The 16,537-nt window shown below is 41.3% G+C and overlaps 1 protein-coding gene across 1 annotated transcript; it reads right to left on the bottom strand.

The window, feature by feature from the left end:
- Positions 1–422: 422 nt before the first annotated feature.
- On the bottom strand, positions 423–14,148 carry LOC307270798 (protein NLRC3-like). Its single transcript, XM_080054683.1, has 8 exons — positions 14,103–14,148; positions 13,836–13,915; positions 11,456–13,322; positions 10,856–11,029; positions 7,529–7,702; positions 2,370–2,543; positions 1,198–1,371; positions 423–812 (listed from the first exon to the last, which is right to left on the bottom strand). Exons 2-7 carry the CDS (start codon positions 13,909–13,911, stop codon positions 1,263–1,265), a joined length of 2,574 nt encoding a protein of 857 aa, XP_079910809.1. The 5' UTR covers positions 13,912–13,915; positions 14,103–14,148; the 3' UTR covers positions 423–812; positions 1,198–1,262.
- Between the last annotated feature and the right edge of the window lie 2,389 nt (positions 14,149–16,537).

Below are 16,537 nucleotides of genomic sequence, written 5' to 3'. Positions count from 1 at the left end.
CTTACGGCCTCCACACACATCCTGCATCTACCTCTGGAGCGCGTCGCCTTATCTTACTGCTGCCTCTCTCTGACTTTTCTCGGCCACACATGGAACGTCTCAGCAGCTGCTGCTGCAGCGCTGCTTCTAAACGCCCTGTCTTTCTACATAGAGATTTTATAGATAATTCCCATTAAAAATTAAGTTATTTCATGTCATTTATGATGCATATGATTTACAGTATATTGAGTCTAATATTGAGTCTGGACAGTAATCCGTGCGCCCCATTGCCTTTTTTTGCCACATTTTCGCTTTTTGGAAGTTTTATTTTGAAAGGGACACACCAGGAAATGCTGAAACTACAGCGAAAGCTGCTGGTATGAAGTCAATATGACTCTCAGTAGTAGAGTATTTCTCTATCAGTTAAAGCAGAGAGACCCGAGAGAGAGGCGCGGCTCTCAGAAAAAAATAGGCTCCTCCTCCTGAGGTAAAGGGGAGCGTCGCTGCAGACGTGCCTCCGACGCGCCTCAGCAGTGCGTCTGAGGTTGGATGTGTGGCCGCTCTAGGTTGATTACACGGTCAGTGACAAAAAGTCAGACGCAGACGCGCAGTAGACGCGCAGTAGAGGTAGTATGTGTGTGGAGGCCGTAATAGTCATGAGTGAGTCAGGTGTCAGATCCACTGATGAGGTCACATCCAGAGGCACACACAGGGAGGATGGTGGACTCTGTGTCTCACAGTTCACACACAAGCTGCTGCTTCAAGCTCTGGACCATCAGGACACACAGCTAGATGATCACTCACTCACTCACTCACTCACTCACTCACTCCATCTGTTGAGAGAAGAAGACAGACAACAGAAGTCATGAACCAGATTTTACAAAGACTCCCTCCATCAGCACATCCAGTATAAAGAGCAGCAGTGTCTCACTGACATTTTCTCCACTTTGGAAAGATCACAAATACGTCAATATAAAAACATCTGGACAAAACAAATGACAGAAGGCCAAAAGTTCAACACCCCTCCCCCCTCCCCCTTCAACATGTAGTCGATACTAAATTGGAGAAAAAATTGCCTGAAGAATTATTCCCCTAGGTGTTTATGGTTAGTTCCACAATTTTATATTCTTGTAGATTATATATTATTTAAATGAATATATACATACCAGACCCTTTCATATTGAACTAATAACCTGCTGACTCCAACACTCTACTGACCTCAGAGTCTCCAGTCTGTAGTGTGGACTCTCCTTAAGATCAGACAGAGGCTTCACTGCTGAATCCTACAGCTTGTTTCCTCTCAGATCCAGCTCTCTGAGATGGGAGGGGTTGGACTTCAGAGTTGAGGCCAGAGAAGCACAGCTGATTTCTGACAAACTGCAACCCTCCAATCTGAAAAAAAGAATAAATGGTTTAAGTTTAGAATGTGTATGTCTGTGTGTGTGTGTGTGTGTGTGTGTGTGTGTGTGTGTGTGTGTGTGTGTGTGTGTGTGTGTGTGTGTGTGTGTGTGTTATGATGATGATCAGAAATGTTTTGCTAAAACGAACTGAAATGATTGGGAAACAAAATATTTCTCCTTTTTCAATGAAAACTCAAATATTTGTGGGAAGATCTTCATTATAAAAATGTGAGAATTTACCAAAAATTATGAACATACATTTACTTTCTTTTGTGACTGCATAATATTACTATGTGCTTTGTACAAGAGAAATGAAAATATGAACAAAGAAAATTGATAACTTTATGGATTATAAGTAACGTTTGTACATAAATTGAGTTTAATTCTTAATTAAATATATAAAATATCAGTGAACTGACCTCAGAGTCTCCAGTCTACAGTGTGGACTCTTCAGAAAACCACATAGCAGCTTCACTCCTGAATCCTGCAGCTCGTTGTAGTCCAGATTCATCTCTCTGATATGGGAGGGGTTAGACTTCAGAGCTGAGGCCAGGGAAGCACAGCTGATCTCTGACAACTTGCACCGCCACAATCTGAGTAAAAAATTAATGATTTAGGTTTAGAGACAGTGTGTGTGTGTGTGTGTGTGGGGGGGGGGGTTCTGGAGGATCAAAATCAATGATCATTTGTTAAAACAAACTTAAATTAATGGGAAACAAATAAATATGTCTCCTTCAACTAGTAAACGTTTTCAATTTTAACTGAAATATTAGTTGGGAGGATCTTCACTATTAAAATGTGACAATTTATCAAAAATGATAAACAAACATTTACTTTCTTTTGTGACAGCAGACTAAACTTTGTACAAGAGGAATGAAAGTATGAACAAAGAAAATGTATAACTTTAAGGATGTAAGTAATGTTTGTACATGAAACAGGTTAATTGATCATTTATAAGATCTACAGTAATAACAGAGTCAGTGAACTGACCCCAGAGTCTCAAGTCTACAGTGTGGACTCTCCAGAAAACCACACAGCAGCTTCACTCCTGAATCCTGCAGATTGTTGTCACCCAGGTTCAGATCTCTGAGATGGGAGGGGTTGGACTTCAAAGCTGAGGCCAGAGAAGCACAGCTGATCTCTGACAAACTGCACAGCCACAATCTGAATAAAGAATAAATTATTTAAGTTTAGAGACAGTGGGCGTCATTTATCAAACTTGCATTGAAACTTGCGCAGAAATCACACTACGCCAGGTTTCACGTGGGATTCATCAAACGGTCGTATCTCGCCAATCTCAGCGTACACCAGAGATCAGTGTTGATAAATGCGACGGCTGAAAACAAGCATAATTTGCATATCATGCCCCTATATTTTCTGAGTTTAGAGGCCTTGCCCATAGGTTTTACGATATGGAGATGCACAATACGGGAAAGAAGAGGAACTTCTCTAACACTGCATTAGTATTATCTACTAACAATTGTCCAATATAGTTATCGGCTACAGGAACAGCCAGCTCTGCAAGTCCACGTTGTTTACGAACTTGCGTAAATCAGGTGGGATTTGATCGTACCCTACACTCACGTCCAAATTGATAAATTCAGAGGTTTGCGTGGGAATGTGAGTACACCCACTTTTCTGGGGCCTGTTTCAAGAAGCGGGTTTTGAGGCAACTCAGAGTTTGTTCGCTCTGAGTTAGTGGAAACTCTGGGTTTTCTGTTTCAGGAAGAAGGTTCAGCGCGACTCAGAGTCAGTTACTGTGGCAACATACGCCGTGGGTCTAACCTGCTGGATAGGTGATTTGACCTACTCTGAGTTGTTTTCACTTTACGCTGCAGCTCCGACTTACTGCACAGTATTATAGCTTGCCTACATAATACAGCGAATTTAAAACACTGTCAGCAATGCTGTGCAGCTTCAGCTTAATATTTATGCTGCTGCTGATATGCGTAACTTAATTCTTAAAATAGACTATTGCTTCTCATACGGAATTGTAATGATTCTCTCTTCAGATTAATAAACCTATTGTATTGTATGTATCTCATTATTTTTTTTTATGAACAGGAGTCGTTTAAAGCGGCAACGAGTAACATTTAAATATCTTTTAAACAGCCTCATGTTTCCTCTCATAATCATAAATTACCTTTAACAGCAAACGAGACCATCAGTGCAAAGAAAGACGTTTTTATATAGTTTTTATTACTGCATTTGATCTGGTCGTACACCCAGTCCGATTTTCGGTTCACGCGTGCATGCTCTATGGTCACATATCCGTATTGGTCGCAGATTTCAGTGTGGTGCAGGAACGTGATTTGAGAAGCCTATCACTCCAGGTGAGGGAAGGGGATAGGGAGACCAGATCCCAATTCACCAGATGTGGGACAAAGACTACGTTTGTGCGGGACAATGCGGGACAAAGTGCCGTTTTTTTAGCAAAATAAACTCGTGTCACTACCGGTAATGCCAGAGACACGGCTTTCTATATTAAAAAAACACTATCTTTAGATCAGCGCGCAGCAGTTAAGTTAGCTACTGTTAAACAAATAGAGCATTAAGGCTGCGGCTTCACATTAAAAGCATTTCACTGGCTTCACATTAGAATTTCACTTGACAAACGTGAGTTGGCTTTTATTTTGAAGTAACAGGAAGACAAACGCTGAAGCACTGCAGGCAGCACCTTCACAGAGCCACTGAGCCCAGCAGCCCGATACACACACAGACAAACACACACACAGACAAACGGAGACTGCTGTCTCCTCACAGCTATCGGATAAATGCCAGATTATAAAACACGCATTTAAAAAGGGGGGCTCACTTTCAATAACAATGCTTCTAACTTCTAGGGTGACCAGATCGCATTTCCATTACTTTTCACACGTCCCACAAATTGAGACGTTGTCCCGCGGGAGCCTTGTTTGAGACAGTTATTTGTCGTCATAATGACTAACGGGGCTGAACCATCATAGAAAAAAAAGAAAATGCAATGAAGAAAAGCTAAAAGGGAGAGTGATAGGCGGGCGGGAGGGCGTTGCCAAGCAACGTATACACAATTTCACAGAGTGAACCTAGACTGCAGTGTTTACTCCTAAATGAATGAGCGGTAGCCTACTAAAACAAAGTTTACTTTGCCTCACCAGCATCATCAGATGACCATTATTCATCTGAAATAGTCATTATTTACAACAACATAAACACATTACCTCATCGTGATCCATAACTAACTGCCGTCTCTCGTTCATTCGCTTTGTGTGGGGACACATAGCCTACTCGTTCAGCTCTGTGAGAGGTGACAATGGATCAACTCATTGCAATCAGGTGTAGTTGATGCTGTGTCACTAACCACTCTCACCGAGCCGAAAAGAGTCCGGTGCCCTCACACTTTCAACACACGGACATGCACTATATTGCTTCCTGATTATTTGAATCTTGCACCCCCTGCACGAGCTTCACGACAGCTGGCGTCGTAAAAATACTACCGCTTTTGTTCAAAGGTGTCGCCAACGTGCCGACTTACTCGTTGTAGCTTTAACGTCTGTGCCACTGAACAGATTTCTGTCAGGTTGAAATGTAATTCTGCGGCTGCACGCGATCGTTACTGTTCACTTGTGTGATCCCAAAGTTACAGACAAGCTTCGTTAAATAGCCTAATATGAATAGGCCTATAGAAATTATATAATAATTTAAAAACTGTGATCACTTGAGGAAAATGGATTTGGTAATAAATCAATCAGGCTCTACATTGGAAACTGTCACCTCATTTGTCTGACATTAATGTCTTTCACTCCCCATTTAAAAGAAGCGACAGTCTGTTTACTGCACATGATTATAGCTTGACTACATACAGGGTTTTTCCTGGCTCAGAATGGGCCTTTGGGGGGTCAGTACGCGGACCGACTTTTTTGGGGTCGCAACTGTGTGCAACAGTAAAGGCAAAACGTTTGTGTATTTTAAGAGGGGTGTGGGGTTGGGAGAGGGGAGTTTCTGTACAGATAAAGAGCATTTCAGTCAGCCTGTCAATCACTGTGCTACCATGGAGCTCACTGACGCTTATGAAATCACAATAAACAACCTGTAGATATGAAGTAAAAATAATAATGATGACTAGCTATTTAATAATATAATTGTTTCTAATTGATCTAAACCATGGAAATTACAAGAAGTTAGGGCTGCTCGATTATGAAAAAATCATAATCATGATTATTTTGATTGACATTGTGTAATCACGATTATTAAAGACAGTTAATCATTGATTTAAGAACATCATGCATTTATTTAACTTTTAACAAGGTTGTTTCTATTAACACCATGACTTTGGCCGTATTGAACTGAAAACAAGGAAAATAGAAATAGGCTCAATAAGTGAAAAATAGTTTTAATAATTGAATAAAATAAATATCAAAATAAAAATAACACGTTGCAAATGGTGTTGATAGGGCATGCATTTTGCTAGCAGGAATGTGAGTGCATCATATATGTATGTCTCAAGAAGCTGGCTGGATAGGCTGTTGCATTGTACAGTGTTGACTGTTGTGGTGGCAGGAGTAAAGGAGCTTTAAACTCCTGTGTTTTTAATTAATTTATTGCTTGGTCATAGTCATAGACCACTATGATTTGACTTTAAGTGAATAAACAAATTGGTCGGGATGTTTTGAGGTGCAGGGTCGCATATGCCTTTTTTCTCTCTCTCTCTGGCGGTCGCGTATGTCGCGTGACTCGCGTGTCCGCGTGTGACATATCTTGCACATTATTTTAGTCTGTTCTTAGTCTGAAGTGTTTTCAGACAACACAATTAGTTGTACCTTTCCTCTCGACCAAAGGCTGACTTACTGCCGTCCTCCAAAGTTTTTCAAAACACCCGGCAACGCGCAACATCTCCCTCCTACTCTGGACCAGCCGATAGCTAAACTTATCAGGTGAGGGAGGGGCCGAGCGGAGCGCATAGCAGAAGGGTTCGCTGCATTTACAAGCCTGCATGCCCCGGCGTGCGGAAAAATTATAGTTTAATTACGATTGTTTTGTTTTCATGATTGAGGGAAGCCGTAATAGTAATTGAAATTCAATTTATTGCCCAGCCCCTCGAGAAGGATGACTTGAATTGGGCTGAATTTGGAGAGGTTTTAAAAGGCTATATTTATTCTCAAATTGTATAATTTTGGCGCTGGTGATTTTCCTTTGGCGCTGGGTAAATTCTCTTTGGGGGGCGCCAAAAAATTCTCTATGCAGGAAAAACCCTGACATATTATACAGTGAATATAAAACACTGTCATCAATGCTGTGCCAAGCCAGATTTATACGTTTGTTGCTGCTGATATGCGTAACTTTTTAAAATAGACTATTTCTTCTCATACGGAAGCTTAATGATTCTCTTGACAAAATATTTGCCCCATCTTTTTCTAAATTGCAGAGGTGATTAGATCAGAGTTATGAGATACATTCCCCGTTAATTCTTCTCCATACCATAGGTTCATTCGTCAATATTTCTAACAATATTGGGAGGAGCGGAGAAGATTTTTTTTTTTGAGAAGTAGAAAAAGCATTTGTTTCTCCTGTTTCCATGGTGAATCATGTTATCAGCGATCCATTGACAATGGCTTTTACGCACGCGCTCAACCCACAGTGTACACGCTCAGAGTTGATTGATCCAACGCTGATCCGCTGTTCAAATACCGATAACCCAGAGTTGCTCATCTCAGAGTTGAGCAACTCAGAGTTTGTTAACCCTGCTTCCTGAAATAGCCCTCTGATCTACGCACCGTTGATAAATGAGGCCCAGTGTTTGTGTGTGTGTGTGTGTGTGTGTGTGTGTGTGTGTGTGTGTGTTTTCTGGAGGATCAAAATCAATGATCATTTGCAAAAACAAACTAAAATTAATGGAAAACAAATAAATGTCTCCTTCAACTAGTAAACGTTTTCAATTTTAACTGAAATATTAGTTGGGAGGATCTTCAGTATTAAAATGTGACAATTGACCAATTGATGAACATACATTTACTTTCTTTTGTGAATGCAGACTAAACTTTGTACAAGAGAAATGAAAATATGAACAAAGAAAATATATAACTTTATGGATGTAAGTTAAGTTTGTACGTAAATTAGGTTTCATTGATAATTTATACGATCTACAATAGTAACAGAGTCAGTGAACTGACCCCAGAGTCTCCAGTCTACAGTGTGGACTCTCCAGAAAACCACACAGCAGCGTCACTCCTGAATCCTGCAGGTTGTTGTCACCCAGCTTCAGCTCTCTGAGATGGGAGGGGTTGGACTTCAAAGCTGAGGCCAGAGAAGCACAGCTGATCTCTGACAAACTGCACAGCCACAATCTGAATAAAGAATAAATGATTTAAGTTTAGAGACATAGCGTGTGTGTGTGTGAGTGTGTGAGTGAGTGAGTGTTCAATATGAAAGACCTATTTCACCGGTGGAAATATTAAAGGTGAAGTATTCCTTTAATTAATGATCAGACATTTTTTGCGAAAAAAACTGAAATGAATGGAAAACAAATTATTTCTCCTTCAACTAGTAAATGTTCTCAATGTGAACTAAAAGTATTAGTTGGGAGTATCTTCAGTTTAAATGTGACAATTTACCAGGTGTGTTCAGGTTTTTATTGTGTTAATAAGCTTTTCTCTACAATAAATCAAGTGACTTTGTCATTGTGGATCATCATAATATCAGCCTTCTACAGACATCCTTCACATTAATACATCTATTCATCTCAACACAGATTAAAAACATGCTGTGTATCTCAGTGTTCAATAAATTAAGGGTTTACATTCTTCTCAGAATTATAGTATCATTTTGATAGCCACATAAATAAAGTGGGTGGGACAATTTGAGATTTAACATTTTAAAAGAGTAGATGTCATTTCCTGTATTCTGCTGCCCTCTAACATGTTGCTTGATAATTGTCTGGCTAAAGCAAAAAACCCAAATTCTGGGACATTCTCTAACTTAATCCAGAGGGAGTAGTCCCCAGTCAGATCACATGAAGACAGTAAGAAGCTGAAACTATAGAATTTCATTTGATGATTAATTCAGAGCGATCTTTAATAGTAACCTCTCATTATTTAAACTTCAGGATCTCTCTATGCTTGCATGTGATGACATTTGTGTGAAATTAATTTCTGTTATGACTAAGACTAATTAAATGGTAAATGGACTCCACTTATATAGGGCTTTTCCCTGGTTTTTCACAGACCCAAAGTGCTATACATTGTTTTGCCTCTCTCACACATTCACACAAACATTCATACACCGATAGCAGCAGCAGCTACCACACAGGGAGCAAGTTAACTATCAGGAGACATTTAAGGTTCAGTGGCTCTTTGCCCAGGGACATGTGGCAGGTAGACGGGGTATCGAACCACTGACCCGGCAACCCATTGGACGACCGCCAAACCCACTTCACCACAGCCAGCCTCCAATTAAGTGGAGTGGACACCTGTAGTCAGTCGGTGTATTCTCCAATAAACATTTATCTTCCAGTCCGTCACTTAAACCCCCCTTATATTCTCCAAAAAAACAAAAAATCTATGAATTACATGGCACCAATATTTATGTCAAGAAATCAAGAGTCCCGATAGAGCAACTGGCCGTACAAACTGTTAATTATCTCTTTTCTTATGTTCCCTTCTTCTTGCTGTGTTTTTTAGCTTAGTAGGAAAATGTTTAAAGCAGAGGTCTATAACAGTCTAAATTTGTAACAGTCTAAATTGACATTAAAAGAGTTAAATAACTCTTTTAATGTACATTGCTGGCGGAAAATAATTTCTGCTGTTCATACATCTTCCTGTGTGAAGTGTCCCTTCCTAACACAGCTACACTGTAAGAAATGATTGATAAGTTCAGCTCAAACTAATATGAAGTCTGATAAAATGGCTGTTTACCAAAGTTATAGAATAGCAAAGCACCAAATTCCCTCTTTGAGTTACTATTTCTCCACTGCAGCAAGGAAACACTGTCAAACACTAAATACTTGATATGTTTAAGTCAGTCTGCTCAAGCCGTCCTTTTCTTTATCCTCTCTCTCTTTCTATATCCCTTTCGCTCGCTCTCTGTTTCAACAGAGGCTCAAACTCTCTGCAGCCTGTTTCTATCTGTTATCACCAGATCTTCAAATACCTCATTCATATCCCTCACACACTCTACAGCCTCACCAGTACTAGTCTCGCAAAGCTAGACCAAACTACAGCAAGTAGTAGGGTCTGGAAGCACTCTGTTTAGAGCCGTCTATTCGGGTGGGGAAACCGGGGGAAACTGGGCTAGCCTGTTTGTATTTGTTTAAACCAATCACAATCATCTAGGGCGGGGCTAACCCCGGGAAGCAGCAGCGGTGTCCTGCAAAATAGTGCCGGGGGGGGACTTATTTTGATGGAACGTCTTCACGTCCAGAGACTGTCAGAGAAATGGCTAAACCCGCAAACGCCACACAAAAACTATTAAAGACAAAAGGAATATACATAGTGTGTTGCTTTCTAACCAGCATGTCAAGACACCATACACTTTAGCCCCCGAGGAGCTCACGGGATAACTTAACCGGAGTTAACTAGCCACCCACGTAGTGTTATCTCTGGTAACATTATCATCGGCGGTTGAGAGGACGGCTACGGCGGTCGAGTAGAATTTTTAGCATTCGAGAACTTATGTCACCACCTCCTATCGCTGTAGTCAGAGCCGTAGTCCGTCTGTTTACAGGCAGAACAGGGTTTTGACGTTGTGAGCGCTACACCAACTGCAGCAAGTAGCCGTAAGAGTTGCTAGGTGATAGTGGAAGCCGTTGGAATCTTTCCCCGTCGCTAAAACACCGCTGCATAGTCCCTAATTCACCAAAGAAAGGGAACGGCGGATCTTAATCTAGCTGGTTATAAGGTCCGGTGCTCAATTCAAACCCCCACGCTTCATTTTCCAGAGTTTATGAGGGTATTTCTGCCCGGGGGTAGTTGTACAATGAAGTTGGACAGCTAGGCTAAGCTAGGATGCATCCCGGACCGCCGCCGCCAATATTATTATCCCGAAGTATCGCCACACTTTATTTCTGTCTACAGTAATGTGACTTCTCACACCCTGTGTGTGTGTGTGTGTGTGTGTGTGAGAGAGAGAGCGCTGCACATAAGCACACGGGTTGACTGAGCGAATTGTTTCCGAATTTGAGGGGGATCACAATAGGGGAAAGCCAGCAACCGGAATAGGAGGGGGCTGCGTCAGGGCTGCGTAGCTTTTCGACGCAAGCGAATAGACGCTGGCGGAAGTGGTCATGCCAGACTACACCAGTACTGACATCATCTCCACTGACTGATGGACCACAATGTGAGAAAACTGTCCATCAAACATTTAATCTCTTTGCTTTTATTTACCCTTGCAATTGTTCAGATTTGTTTTCAGGCAAATAATGAACATCTATGAACCAAAACTTTAAAACCTCTGTCAACTGAATAAACACAAAACCCTATATAAGCTCCAGTCAGTGAACTGACCTCAGTGTCTTCAGTCTGCAGTTTGGACTCTCGAGTCCGGCACAGAGAAGTTTCACTGCTGAATCCTTCAGGTTGTTTAAGCTCAGGTCCAGCTCTATCAGATGGGAGGGGTTGGACTTCAGAGCCGAGGCCACAACTTCACAGTGAGTCTCTGATAGGTCACAGTGAAAAAGTCTGTAATGACACATTTATTACAAAATGTTATTATGAAAGAAAACAGCTGATGACAGAACACTTTGACATTTCCTGATTTGAGAAACATTTGCTCTTCACATCAGGGTCTTGTGCAGGAGCATTTTTTCAAACTAGAAGAAAAACGGTGTAGTGCAAAAACAAGCAGTATAAAGTTAAAACGCTTGTCTAGTGAGACAGTGTAAGTACTGGGCAGATAAAGTCATTAAGAGCTCTAAACACAATAGCCAAACACCTTCATGTTTTGCATCTGAAACAGCTCAAGAACATGTGCCAAAATACAACCAACAATTTCTGTAATAAACAAGTGGACTATTTTATGAATAAGAAGAGTTAAAGCTTTTATAATGTGTATATGTATAGAACTAATATACACCGTTTAATACTATTAATCATATCTGGACTTACACAGCCTTTCTACAGTTCCTCACAGCTGGAATCAGTCTCCATCGTCCCTGTACTGATGTTTTGTACTTCTCCAGGTCCAACTCATCCAGAACCTCCTCTGACATCTGCAGCATGTAGGCCAGAGCAGAGCAGTGGATCTCAGAGAGTTTCTTCTTTGATCTGTTCTCTGACTTCAGGAACTCTTGGATCTCCTGATGAACTGAGAGGTCGTTCATCTCCGTCAGACAGTGGAAGATGTTGATGCTTCTGTCAGGAGAGATATCTTCACTGTTCATCTTCTTCAGGTTTTTGATGACTCTCTGGATGGTTTCTGGACTGTTGTCTGATCGACCCATTAGGCCTCCTAAGAGTCTCTTGATGGTTTTTGGCCTCTTGTCTGTTTGAAGCAGCAGACCTCCTAAGAGCCTCTTGTTGGACTCCAGAGAGAGGCCATGAAGGAAGCGGACCAACAGGTCCAGGTGGCCGTTTTTGCTTTCAAGAGATTTCTCCATGACTCTTCTCAGGAAGACATGCAGGGATTTATTATTTTTGTCCCAGTCTTCTCCCAGGAAACCCTTCAGTACCTCTGTGTTGTTGTTGGTGAAACAGTGGTACATGTAGACCGCAGCCAGAAACTCCTGAATGCTCAGATGAACAAAGCTGTAGACTGCAGTAGACTCAAAGATCACACTCTCTTCTCTTTTGAAGATCTCGGTACAAACTCCTGAGTACACCGAGGCATCTGTGACATCCAGACCACAATGTTCCAGGTCTTCTTGGTAGAACATGATGTTTCCTTTCTGCAATTGTTCAAACGCCAGCCTCCCCAGCTTCAGAAGAACTTCCCTGTCGGCCTCCGTCAGTTCCTCTGGACTCGTCTCATGTCCCTCTTCATACTTCTGCTTCTTCCTTCTAGTCTGAACCAAAATGAAGTGTGAGAACATGTCAGTCAGGGTCTTGGGCAGCTCTCCTCTCTGGCCTGTAGTCAACATGTGCTCCAGAACTGTAGCAGTGATCCAGCAGAAGACTGGGATTAGACACATGATGTGGAGGCTCCTGGATGTCTTGATGTGTGAGATGATGCTGCTGGACAGCTCTTCATCACTGATTCTCCTCTTGAAGTAATTCTCCTTCTGTGGGTCAGTGAAGCCTCGTACTTCTGTTACTCTGTCAACACATGTAGGAGGGATCTGATTGGCTGCTGCAGGTCGGGAAGTTATCCAGATGAGAGCCGAGGGAAGCAGATTCCCCTGGATGAGGTTTGTCAGCAGCACGTTGACTGAAGATTCCTGTGTGACATCAGACACAACCTCTTTGTTATGACAAACCAGTGAAAGTCTGCTTTCATCCAGGCCGTCAAAGATGAACAAAACTTTACAGACAGCGAGTTCCTCTGCTGTGACCTTCTGTAATGTTGGATGGAAAACATGGAGCAGATTGAGAAGACTGTACTGCTCATCTCTGATCAAGTTCAGCTCCCTGAACGAAAGCAGAATCAGCAGATTGACATCTTGGTTTTCTAAGCCCTCTGCCCAGTCCAGAGTGAACTTCTGCACCAAGAAAGTTTTTCCAATTCCAGCGACGCCGTTTGTCAGGACGACTCTGATGTGTTTGATGGGTCCCTGTTGGTCGGGTAAGGCTTTGAAGATGTCGTGGCACCTGATTGGAGTTTCATGGAGGGTCTCCTTCTTGGAAGCGGTCTCAAGCTGCCTGACCTCATGTTGGGTATTAACCTCTTCACTCTGTACCTCTGTGATGTAGAGCTCAGTGTAGATCCTGTTGAGGAGAGTTCCACTTCCCGTTTGATCAGTTCCTTCAGTCACACGTTCACATCTCCTCTTCAGACTGATCTTATGTTCATCTAAAACCTTTTTCAGACCACCACTCACTAAGGAAGAGACAAAACAAAGATCACGTGACAGTATGTTGATAAACTGCATTGCCAATATGAAATTATCAGAACCAGTCGATTCAACAACCGATTTTAAGTCTCAAACTCAAGTCAACTCCAAATATAGAAATTGGAAAATTGGGGGTTTCCCCTTTTGTTGTTGTTTTTTTATGCAATGTAAAAAAAGTTTGTTTTATTAATATAGCCCAAAATAACAAATAGCCGATTTTTGACAGATTTTGGAAAATCAGGGGACCCTTTTTTATTGCCAGTTGCATTATTGATTTCAAATTCCAACTTTAAACATGTATGTTAAATTCTGACAATGTGCCATAATGTTGACTAGGCCAAAACGTTGAGCCTAATACAAGATACAGACAAGGATGCTTTGACTAGCGACAGTTCTTTTGCCTCTCTGCATAAGGCCTAAAATGGCTGCCTTCTCCATTTTGGATTCAAACCATATTATTTCAGACATGATGACATCAGCTGACAGATCTTCAGTCTTACTTTGTGCAGTGCTGGTCTGACTGGCTGTCTGCAGTCCAGGTCTGGTTGTGGATCTTTGTCCACATTCAGGAGTCATCTTCCTATGGAGACATTTCTTTATTAATAAATGATCTGTTGATGCTAAAACAAATATCCAGATGTGCCCACAGATAGTCAAAGAAAACAGTAGAAGTGTGTTTGCTTTTCTGTTGGAATTTAAGATTCAGTCTGAAAGTAAAATTGTTGCTCCATTTATTTCCACTCTCCTAGAACAATCAGTTCACTTACTGTGTGTCTGAGGGTCCAGGTTCATTACTGAAGGCCGGAGGATATTCTTTGGACATGTTACTCTTCATAGACAGACAGCTGGAGACTCCAGACTCTGATCTCTGTCCCTGGTACTGAACCCTGCAAACAAAAGATGTTTTTATGTATATCACATGAATCCTTGATAAATTCTAAGAGTAGGGCTGAGTGGTATGGCCTAAACATAAAACATTTTTTTTTACGAAGACAAAGTCGTTCAGGAACCTCTAAATACACAAACTGCAGCTGTGGATAATTATGTGGTTTAATGTTTGTAACATGCTCTTTGATTAGATTACAGTGTCACAGCATCCAAGGGAGCGATGCCTCTGGGACAAGATCTACTGTGTCGTTTATACTATATTAAAACTAATATCCAGATAGTCTCAGAGAGCAGCAAAGGGCCGCTCTTGCGAAGACGTTTTGGTCAATGGCCATATTTCTTGAGCTATCTCGCTAAAACTGTATACATGTGTGTATGTCCGTCCTCTAAGGCTGTGCACACAATTTGGTGATAAGTTGGTAATCCATGAAGTAAATGTCACGTGACTGTATTTCAGTTAAAGCTGGGGTGGAGAGTTTGGGGAGAAAATAGCAGTTGGGATAGAGATTTGAACAGTTGACAGTCCCAACAGCCAATAAGAACAGAGAATCGTATTTTTTTTTTTTTTTTTTTTTTTTTGAATCGGAGCCTCGCTCTGATTGGTCAAAGTTTACCGCTCCTGTTAATTTCGACCAATCAGAAATCACATACCCCACCTTTAATGCAAATTAAGGAAGTAAAAAAAAATCATGGCTGACCCCTATGGTCCAAGAGGCTTTATTGTAGAGCATCATGAGCTGTACATGTGTAAGACATTTCAAGTCAATCAGAGTCAGGGGGCGAGGGGCGTGGCCTGTCAAACATTGCATTTCTAAACTATGGTTTTTGTATTTGTGGCGCCCCCTATAGGTTCATCTCGAGAAGCTTTGGTGGACATGCTACCACATGTCTTCCGCACATATCCAGCAAGTTTCATCATGATAGGACCTATGGTCAATGAGTTATGGCCAATTAGCTGCTAAGCCCCTCCCCTGAGTAAAAGTTGTTCAATGGCGGCCATGTTTTTCAAGCTATCCAACTAATATTACAGACGCGTGTATCTTAGTCCCCCGAGGCTTCGTGAGAAATGTGGTGTCGATACAGTAACATTCAAGTAAGTTGTTGTGTAAAACCTGTTTTTCAGTTTTTGCTAATTAGTGAAAAATATTTCCAGGGGGACTTTTATGGAGGAGCATCACTTCCGCAAAATGCGTGCATGAAGTGTCAGTTTCACATGAGAGTCCAATGGGGGACCATTATTTCAAACTATTATATATAAAAACAGTGCAGTGCAAAATATGCAGCATAAAGTTAAACACTCGTCTGAGACTATGATGTAAAATCACCTTAGAAACACACAAAGCCTTTGTCCGAGCAAAGCAGCGTTTCACCGTGAGATCTCGCCAGTGAGCCGCCGCACAGAAGAACTCTGTGGTTTGACTGCTAAAATGATAACCGGGGATATTTTCCCCGTTAACCCATGTCGATGGGAAAAGCTTGCACGATCTGATTGTATGTCTCGAGCCTGAAAACATAGTGCCATGTCGGCAAACTATTGTGCGAATAGAGAAAATGTACAGTGAGCTGCCTCCCTCCGTTAGTTTCTGTCTATTTTGACGTGGTGGTCGGACACAACAAAACGTTACAAGCTGAATGAGTTAATATCAGTTCACTTACTGTGTGTCTGAGGGTCCAGGTTCATTACTGAAGGCCAGAGGATATTCTTTGGACATGTCACTCTTCATAGACAGACAGCTGGAGACTCCAGACTCTGATCTCTGTCCCTGGTAATGAACTCTGCAAACACAAAGATGTTTTTATTTACATCACATGAATCCTTGATGAATTCTCAGGGGACAAAGCTGTTCAGGAAGCTCTGGTAGAATCTTGAATATGAATCTTCTAACCCTAATCTTCTCAAATACCTAATTACAGGTGCACAAATCCTCTTTGTCGTTTGTTGCTATTGTTTTTTGTTGTTGCAGTGAATATGGTGTAAAAAACATTAACGCACCCTTATCAAAAAATGTAAACTCATTCACAAAATTTGCACAACTGTGAATCACTACAAGAATGTACACCTTTATACAACATACAGTGGAGGAAATAAGTATTTGATCCCCCACTGATTTTGTAAGTTTGCCCACTTACAATGAAATGAGCGGTCTATAACTTTAATGGTAGGTTTATTTCAACAGTGATAGACAGAATATCAAAAAGAAAATCCAGAAAATCACATAAAAAAGAAGATATAAATTATTTTGCATTTCATTGAGGGAAATAAGTATTTGATCCCCTACCAACAATAAAGGATGCTGGCTCCCACAGAACAGTC

The sequence above is a fragment of the Ammodytes marinus genome, assembly GCF_949987685.1.
Source record: "Ammodytes marinus genome assembly, contig: scaffold_172, whole genome shotgun sequence".
Lineage (NCBI taxonomy): Eukaryota > Metazoa > Chordata > Actinopteri > Uranoscopiformes > Ammodytidae > Ammodytes > Ammodytes marinus.
This window is presented reverse-complemented; position numbering and strand designations above follow the sequence as displayed.

Coding starts and splice junctions, on each gene's coding strand:
- LOC307270798 (XM_080054683.1), bottom strand. CDS start 13,911: ATGACTCCTGAATGTGGACAAAGATCCACAACCAGACCTGGACTGCAG. Junction 13,323..13,835: donor TCAGACCAGCACTGCACAAA/GTAAGACTGAAG, acceptor TCTCTTCCTTAG/TGAGTGGTGGTCTGAAAAAG. Junction 2,544..7,528: donor TGTAGACTGGAGACTCTGGG/GTCAGTTCACTG, acceptor TTCTTTATTCAG/ATTGTGGCTGTGCAGTTTGT.